Source organism: Orycteropus afer, unplaced genomic scaffold (genome assembly GCF_000298275.1).
Source record: "Orycteropus afer afer isolate SDZICR_OR568_19922 unplaced genomic scaffold, OryAfe1.0 scaffold00079, whole genome shotgun sequence".
NCBI lineage: Eukaryota > Metazoa > Chordata > Mammalia > Tubulidentata > Orycteropodidae > Orycteropus > Orycteropus afer.
The window spans coordinates 3,920,199-3,929,335 of NW_006921666.1; the positions used below are offsets into that span (position 1 = coordinate 3,920,199).

Sequence of the window (9,137 nt, forward strand, 5' to 3'; positions counted from 1 at the left end):
GCTGCTGGCCCCCGGAGGAGGCGCGGGTAGACTCGCCCGAGCGAGGCGCGAGGCGCGGAGGCGCCCGACAGAGCCGCGCCTGGAGGGAGACGATGCCTCGGCTCCCCAGCCGAGCGGGGCTGCTCCTTGGCGTGGTGCTGCTGACGGCGCTGCTGGCCGCCGGGCGCGGGCTGCCCCTGAGGAAGCCGCGGGGCCTCGGACCCCGGCCCAGGAGCTCCGCGAGGCTGGCGGAGGTGAGCCGGGACGCGGGCAGCGTTCGGCCGAGTGAGAGGGGCGCAGGCAGGCCCGTCTGCCCCGGCACCGAGGGAGAGTCTCCGAACCCCGCGCGGCGCCAAAGCGATGCCAGGTGTGCGGGACCGCCAAGTGCCCCCAGTGCCCGCGCGGGGCCCGGCCGGGCTCTAGCGGGTCCTCCTGGGGAGAGGTTTCACTTCTGCGCCAAGTGCCGGAGACCGGCACCCGTGAGTAGCCCCCCGCGCGCCGCGCAGTTCGTCGCCCTGGGCCAACCTCTCCTGCAGTCGCGCTTTCCAGGTGCGCGCTTGGAGAGGAACCGGGAGCTTTGCGGAGAGGCGGGCTGGGGTTGCTGCAGGTTTAGAGAGATTCCAATCGGGAAGCGACCCCCAGCGGCAGCCTCTTAATTGAAATTCCAGCCCCTTTAGGTTGTAAGCTGAGGCAAGGCAAGGTAAGCGATGTCCTCCGAGGTGCTGGCGGGAGACATCAGGCAAGGACCTTCATGTTAGTATGCGCTTGGAAAAATAGAAGGTGGAGCCCAGCCTGAGGAACTTCTCCCACTCGGATTTGGAGGATGTAGTAGGGTACCTTCTGGACAACCTGTGGGTGGGCATTGGGAGTGTAACACAGAGGGGTGAGAGGGGAGAGTGGTTTCAGCCTCGGAGGGAAACCAGCGACTGTGAAACCCTGGGTCTCCCGTCATTGGGACTCAGCAGCCCAGCCTGTTTCCCCCCTGGACTGTGGCGGACAGTCATCCCCATGGGGACCAAACTGGGGATGTGTAGGAGCAGGTCTGTGTGACAGGGCTGGTCCTGGGTCCTGAGTTCTCCCACTCACGGAGCTGTGATGGGAGGAGACCAGAGTAGTTCTCGTTTGCTTGAGGAGGACACTGAGGGGTCCAGAGAGGCTGGGAGAGAGCTGAAGGGCTGTGAGAGTGGCGGACTGGCCCTGCTCTCAGTGCCCAGACTGCTAAAGCATTGAGAGGAAGAAAGACTCAAGTTGCACTTTAGGATCCCAGTGGACTAGTGGTTCCTTTTTTTTCATTACCACCCCCTAAGGAGGCTTTTAGGAGCTCTGGTAGCATAGTGCCTAAGGCACTTGACTGCTAACCAGAAGGCTGGCAGTTCAAACCCACCAGCCACTCCTCGGAAGGAAGGTTGGGCAATCCTACTTCTGTAATGATACTGCCTCGGAAACCCAAGGAGGGGTCGCTATGAGTCGTGGCCGACTCAATGGCACATAACAACAACAACAACAACAAGGAGGCTTTTGGGAGCTCTGGTGGCATAGTGCCTAAGGCATTTGACTGCTAACCAGAAGGCTGGCGGTTCAAACCCACCAGCCACTCCTCGGAAGGAAGGTTGGGCAATCTACTTCAATAGAGGTACCACCTCCAAAATCCTACGAGGGGTTGCTATGAGTCACAACCACCTTGAGGGCAGTGAGTTTTTTTGAAGGAGCCTTTTGAGGGTAGTAGTGGTTCAGTGGTAGGGTTCTCACCTTCCGAGTGGGAGACCTTAGTTCCATTGCTGGCCAGTGCACCTCATGAACAGACGTGGTCAGTGCATGGCTGTCTGTCAGTGGAGGCTTTGTGTGTTGCTGAAATGCTGAAAAGGCATCAGTGGAGCTTCCAGACTAAGACAGACTAGGGAAAAAGGCCTGGTTATCCACTTCTGAAAATCACTATTTTGTTGAGTTGTGCAGGGGATCACCATGAGTCAGGCCCCACTCAGTGGCAGCTAACAAAAATAACAAGGAGCATTTTAGGCTTTTTTTCCCCTGACACTGCCCCCCACAATGCAATTTTAATGCCATGGATGTACTATTTAACTGTTTATGTATTGCATCCCTTTGGAGCGTCACAAACCATTATAATATCTAAGGTTTTTTTTTTTTGCCCATCCCCCCAAGATCCTGTTGAGAATGCATGCTGTCGACCAGGATTCCTCAGTCTGGGCACTAGAGTCATTGTGGTCTGGATAGTTCTTTGTTGTGGTGGTGTCTTGTGCATTGTGGAATGTTGAGCAGCACCCCTGGCCTCTACCCAGTCATACCAGGAGCACATACTGACACCCAGTTGTGACAACCAAAAGTGTCTCCTGATATTTTCAAATGTCGCCTGGGGAGGGGGGACCCCATCACTGACCGACTTCAAGAACCACTGCTACAGACAAATCAGAGGAACTCAACAGCCTCTGGCAAACCCTACCTCCGAGGTGGAAATGACAGTGGTGACAAAATTAAATTAGTGTCGATTCTACTCACTCAGTGTAATGAGTGATTTCTATTATAGTACTTCCACTTTGTGGTGTAATTATTTTCAATATATTTGCCAAGCCTACCCACAATGAGAGCAGCCTAGAGGATAAGTTATTTCAAAGCCAAAGTCATATCCAGCCCCTGCACTGGGCCTGGCACAGAGCCCCCAGAAACATGTTACAGCAAATTATGCCACGGAGAAAAAGTGGAGCTGGGTGCCCAGGCTGAGGTTCTGGTCCCAGCAGGTCATTAACTCCTGTGTGACTCATCTTGGAGGATTTCCTCACATTTAAAATGAGGAGCCAATTCGTCTCCATGATGCCATTCAGCTCTAGCATTGTTCCACGAGTCTGTGGTTTGTGTTAAAGTTGTTACATACCAGTGGTGTTATTTAAGGAATGAGGTCCAGAGAACACACGTGGTTCTTCTGGGCAGTTGGTTGATAAGTGAGAAATAACTGATCTGCCCACAGACCTTAGGAAGAAGCTAAAGTACATAAAACTTCCTGGATCTACCGTAGGAAGACTGCAGGGATGTACGCGTTCCCTGGGCCTTGCAGAGTTGGTATACATTACTAGATGTGAGGTGATTTCATTGTCACAGTGTTTTGGCATGGGCATCGTTCCCATTTTACAGATGAGACAACTGAGGCACAGAGAAACTAAACCTTGCTGGGATTGGGAACCAGGTCCGTGATTATCTGCGCTTATGCTGGGTTTCATATACCCATCTTTGCATGCCACGCCCAGCCTGCTCATCCTAGGTCTTGAAAATAATCATTAACATTGTGAACAAATGTGCCACCTCTTACTCTGGGCCAGGCTGTTGCTGAGCCTCAGTTTACCCCACAATAAAATGAGGATAAGAGAACCTGCCCTGTTGGTTGGAGTGTGGGTGCGAAAGCACTGTACCCGTGGGTGGCATCATCTTTACAATCCGTGCATGACACAGCCCGGCCTCAGGGCTTCTCTTTGGGTAGGAAGCCGGAAGCTACCCACATAGCCTTTGTACCCAGCATTTTGTGCTCCTTGTCTTGTTATCCCCATTTACAGATGAGGCAATGACAGTGAGTCTAATAACAAACTCAAGTTACAGAGCTAGTAAGTGGTGAGCAGGATCCAAACCCAACTTTGCTGAATCCCGACACCCACTCCCTCCTAGGCAGGTAAGGGAAGACCTGGGGGAGGTCTTGGTGGTAGATGTCACAAGAGTGTGATGGGGGTGAAAATTAGATGAGAGAGGAACTGAGGAGGTGAGAAAGGACAGCTCACCAGGCTCAAGGATTGACCAGGGCTATGTTGCCCTGGGGGGTGGAGGACAGAACCAAGATATTCAGCAGCAGGGATTTAGTTGAGGTGGAAGGAATCATTTTTGCGTCTTCTCTGGCTTCTCTTTGTCATTCTAGCTAAAGATTGGTTCATTTTTATTGATCTTTCCAAGAACCAATTTCTGATTTCTACTCTGACCTTTGCTATTTCCTTCCTTCTGGTACCTTTAGGCTGTTTGCTCTTCTTTTTCTAGCTCCTCAAGCTATGAAATTAGATTTGAGATCGCTTTCTTTTATAATGTCGGCACTTACTGCTATACATTGCCCTCTGAGCTCTACCTTTCTTCTGGGGTGGCTATGTTCATATCGGCAAAATAGATTTAAAGTCAAAATCTGTTGTAAGAGACAAAGAAGGACATTATATAATGATAAAGGGGTCAATTCGTCAAGAAGATGTAACAATTCCAAATACATAGGCAGCTAACATCAGAGCCCAAAAGTGCATAAAAGAAGCCTGTGGTGAGGGTGTGGTCTGAGAGTACAGAACTGTGTGTCCTGGAGAAAGGAGCCCCCGAGCCTGCCTCGGCTGTTGCTAGTTGCCTTCGAGTTGATGGTGGGGGTAGTAATCAGCACTACAGGGATAGCTCAGTGGTCATCCAGGTGGTTGTCTGGAAGCAGTGGCTGGACTGCAGAAAGGCGAGGTGGGTTAAAAGGTCTCTGCTGCCAGAGACCAGACTCTCGTCACTAGGAAGAACTCTGAAGTCCACCGGGTGCTGGGGATGGGGGGGTAAAATATTACATGCCAGTCAGAAGAGTAGTTGAGGGGTGTAACCAGCCCGCCTCCCGCTGCCCGGTGCTTTAGGCTGGCTGGGGAGGCAGTGCTGTTGAATTGAGGGTGTCTAGCACCTCCTGGGCAGCCAAGGGGACGGTGTGTCCAGCCTGGTTCTGTATGGATGGGCCCGTGGTTCAGCAGCTGCGGGGAGGGGAGGTGCTGGCTGCCTGCACCTGGCAGCTGGATTTCATTACGCGGAACAAGTTCCTGACCCTGAGGCACAGAGGAGAAGGGAGAACTGGGGAGCTTTAGGGGGTGCTGGAACAGGTTAGCAGGCAGGCAGGTTTGCAGTGAATGTTTGTGGGCATCAGGGCTCTGTTATGTTAACTGGAAACACATGGCCCTGGCTGCCTGGCCAAGCCTGGCCAAGTCGGGGAGGGCACACACAGACCTGTGTGAGTGTGTGTGTGTGTGTGTGTGTGTGTGTGAAAGAGAGAGAGAGAGAGAATGAATGGATTATGGTGGGACTGTATCTTGAAATGTATCTTGTCTTGATCTGGGTCATGACACCATCACCTAGATGGTTGAAGTTGTGTGTTTTGCATGGGTGACCTCATATGAGCTTAACAGCTGGGGGGAGGTGGTCCTGTGGGATAAGACAGGCGTCTTAAACAGGCCACAGCCTCAGAATCAGCTTCACAAAATCGTGAGAAGTCACCTGCCCAGAGATTCGGCATCAGTGGTGAGAAGCAGGGGTGGGCTGCGGGTAGGGATGGGAGATCTTTAGGCCTGAATAAGATGTACAGAGCTGACCCAGGGTCTGGCTCCTAGGGGTGCTCTGTATCTCACTTCTGACCCTCCTGAGAATCATCTGTCACCCTGTAGGTAACAGTGCATGCTTACAACATGCAAGGCACCATTCTAGCTCAACAACCCCGCAAGACAGCGACTGCCATTTCTCTAATCGACAGAGGGAGAAACTAAGGCAGATTGCACAACCTGGCCAAGGACACACAGCTCGAAAGTGTACAAGTAGGAACGTGAATCCAGGTAACACGGCCTCTAGCTGCAGTCTTTACCACACACTCAGCTGACAGACATGGTGACAAAGGATTTTGGAATGCAGAGGAGTTACTGTCATGAGTGCATGTCTGTGCATGTGTGTGTGCACAGGTGTGCATGTTGAGACCTGGCAGAGCTGAGTGTGAATCCTAGCCCAGTTACACATAACCTTTGAGACTTTACAGAAGTCCCTTACCTTCCCTGAGCCTCCAGAGCTTCTTCTTTAACACAGAAATAGCCACCCTCAGCCCTCAGCGTTGCCAGCGTTCATTTATTCGTTGAGCAATGATGTATTGAGCAGCTGCGGTGCACCAGGCACTCTGCTTGGCATGGTGAGTGTAGCGTGAGCAAAGCAGACAAAAATCACTGCCTGCATGGAGCTTAAGTTCTAGCTGCAGTGAGTGGCAGAGGCAGACAAGGGGCCCAGCCCAGGCCTGGTGCCTACAGTGGGTTCTAGAGGTTGGTTATAGCTTCTGGTCCTGGACACTCTGACCGCGTCCCTTCAGGCTGCCTGTGGATTGTCTTCTGAGGCCACCACAACAAGTCCACAAACTGGGTGGCTTTAAACAACAGAAATTTGTTCTCTTGCAGTTCTGGAGCCCAGAAGTCTGAATTCAGGGTGTCGGCAGAGCATGCTCCCTCTCAAGGCTCTAGGGGAGGTCCCCTCATATCTCTTCCAGCTTGTGGTGGCCCCAGGCAGTCCTTGGCTTGTGGCAGAATCCTCCAGTCTCTGCTTCTGCCTTCACATGGCCATCTTCCCTCTATGTCCTTTCTTTCTCTGTGTCTCTTCTCCTTCTTAGTTAAGGATACCTGTCATATTGGGTTAGGGTCCACCGTACTGCAGTATGATCTCATGTTAACTGATAATGTCTTCAAAAACCCTGTTTCCAAACAGGATCACATCCGTAGGTGTAGGGGTTAGACAGCATCCCTGGCCTCGACCTGCTAGATTTTACCCCCACCTCCAGTGGTGACCACCGCACACGGCTCCAAACATTGCCAAATGTCCCCAGTTGAGAACACTGCTCTGAAACCACTGCTGAACTCCTGCACCACCTGACAGGGGCAGGCCCAGCCACTGCGAGGGCAGCCACCCAGATCAGCTAGAAAGGCTGCAGGACCCCAAACACCTGCCACTCTCCCAAGACAGCCTGTCCCTGTGCCCCGGAGGCTGTAGACAGAGTGGAAGTGCTAAGCAGTTCCAGGCCCCGGTGGAATGGTGGGTGGGGCTGCCAGGAAGGCAGCGTCAGGGCAGCTCCAGGGCCTTTGGGTTGGTCAGTGAAGGGTTGAGTTGATGACTCACCATCGTCTGTCCAGCCCTCCCTCCTTGCCCCCTAGACGGACCCGTCTGAGATGGGTCCCCGGTGGCCCTGTGACCTGGTGGTTAGAGCAGGGAGCCTTGGAGCCAAGCATCTGGGCGAGGTTGACGGGACGCAGAAGATTTTTAATCTCTTTTCCAGCCTCCTGAGAAAGGAGAGTTAGTGAGAATAAGAAACTAGACTGATTAAGCCCCTTTTTTGTGATAAGGACTCTCAGCCCTCTGACATGTAGTATGTATTGTGTGAGATTTGAGAGCATGGGCTCTGGCCCAGGCTACCTGGTTCAGATCCTGGCTCTACAACTAATTCTTTGTGACTTTAGGTGAGTTACTTGACCTCTCTGTACCTTAACTGCCATTGTCTGTAAAATGAGATGACAGCTAGTACCTCCCTTAAGGTTGTTGTGAGGATTAAGTGAGTGATTGTTTAGAATATTGCCCAGGACACAGTAAATGCTATGGAAGTCGTTGATAAATAAAATTCTAACAATCCTTCCAGATAGGAATTATTGCCCCCATTTTGCAGATGAAAATTGTTAAATTGAGTGAGCTACTAAGAGGCAGAATAGGGATTTGAACCTAAGATTATTTAACCTTCCAGAACCGATGTTTTTCTAGCCATCCCACTCGGCCCCAAGGCAGGAGACATGAGCTGGGTTGAGGTTGTGGCCTGAGTGGAACAGGAACGACAGTCACCAAGTATCTGAGGCTTATAAGGTAGGCAGGCCTAAAAGGTGCTCTTTCTTTCCTGGGGTACAGACTTGGGCCATGGCTGCAACATGGAGCGAAGTTGATGACTGCTGTGTTCCAATGTCCTGCTGCCCATACCCTACCCTGCTCTGGCTATTGAACCTACTGGGGTCAGAAAGAGTCCAGATCTGCCTTATACCTACTCTCTGGGCTGAAGCAAGGATGGCCCCAGTGTAGACTTATGGGCAGTAGCTGGTGGAGGGAAGGAACTCACAGACCAGCAGCCTGGAGCAGGAAACAAACCAAGCCCCAGGTGGGCAGGAGGAGGAAGGTAACTATGGTGGCTTTGGCTGGGCCAGGTGGCAGGGAATAGTGCTAGGGGAATGGCCCTGGCCTGTTACCTACTCCCCTGTAGGACCAGGCCATCTTGAGGGCCTTCTGCCCCAGCTTGTGAGGGCCCTGTGGTGGTTATGTTTTTGTGTCAACTTGGCTGGGCCTGGCTGAGTGGCTAGGCATTCCCCATGATGGGACTGGTTATCAACTCCATGGTAGAATCTACCATGAGCAGTTGAGTAGCTGCCTTTGGGAATGTGGTCTACTTCCCACATATAAGCAGCAGCTTTGGGAATGGTCTCCAGCCTATGGCATGCTTGGACCCTGCATGTAGCCGTATCATTCGTCAGCAGCCTGCTATGCTCTGCTGACCTTGGTACTTACAATGGGCTTAAGTTAATGACCTGCTGTGTGGTTTGGTAACATTGGGACTGTGCCTTTTTACTTGTCAGCCTTGGGGCTTCTCAGCCTCAGCAACCAGTAGCTGTCTTGAGTGAAGAAATGCCTCTAGCTCCAGTGGGCCGGAAGCAGGAAGCAGAGCTGGACCCTAAAGTTGAGGGGCTTTCACCCAACCCCTAGAGCCTGGCACTTTGAACTTGGACTTAAAGCCTCCAAATTGTAAGAATAAACTCCTGTTTGTTAAGGCCATTCCATTTGTGGTATATTCTTGTCAGAGTGGTACTAGGTAACCAGAATAGGCCCCTTGGGGGATTCTGATATGGTCTACAAACTGACATTTTGGAAACACTGCTGTAAACAACTCACCTTTTCTCTGAGCCTCGGTTTCTTCATATGTAAAATGAGCAGGGTGTTAGACTATTCTGTGTGTAGAAATCTAATTTTAATCCTCCTTTGTCTATCTATGGGAGCTCTGGTAGCATAGTGCCTAAGGCATTTGACTGCTAACCAGAAGGCTGGCGGTTCAAACCCGCCAGCCATTCATCAGAAGGAACATTGGGCAATCTACTTATGTAGAGATAACTGCCTCAGAAACCCAACGAAGGGTCACTATGGGTCAAATTGACTAGATGGCAGTGAGTTTGTTTTTTTGGTTTATGTCCATCTATGATGATGAAGGGAGGTCTGGTAGCATAGTGGCTAAGACACTTGCTTGCTAACCAGACGGCTGGCGGTTCAAACCCACCAGCCACTCCTCGGAAGGAAGGTTGGGCAATCCTACTTCCGTAGTGATACTGCCTCGGAAACCC

At 51.8% G+C, this 9,137-nt stretch overlaps 1 protein-coding gene across 1 annotated transcript in view; it reads left to right on the top strand.

The window, feature by feature from the left end:
* Nucleotides 1-92: 92 nt before the first annotated feature.
* Nucleotides 93-9,137, top strand: part of ISM2 (isthmin 2) — an 18,789-nt gene continuing 9,744 nt past the window's right edge. Inside the window, exon 1 of the mRNA XM_007941407.1 lies at nt 93-233. Within this exon, the coding sequence (XP_007939598.1) occupies nt 93-233 (141 nt within the window). The remainder of the gene's footprint in view (nt 234-9,137) is intronic.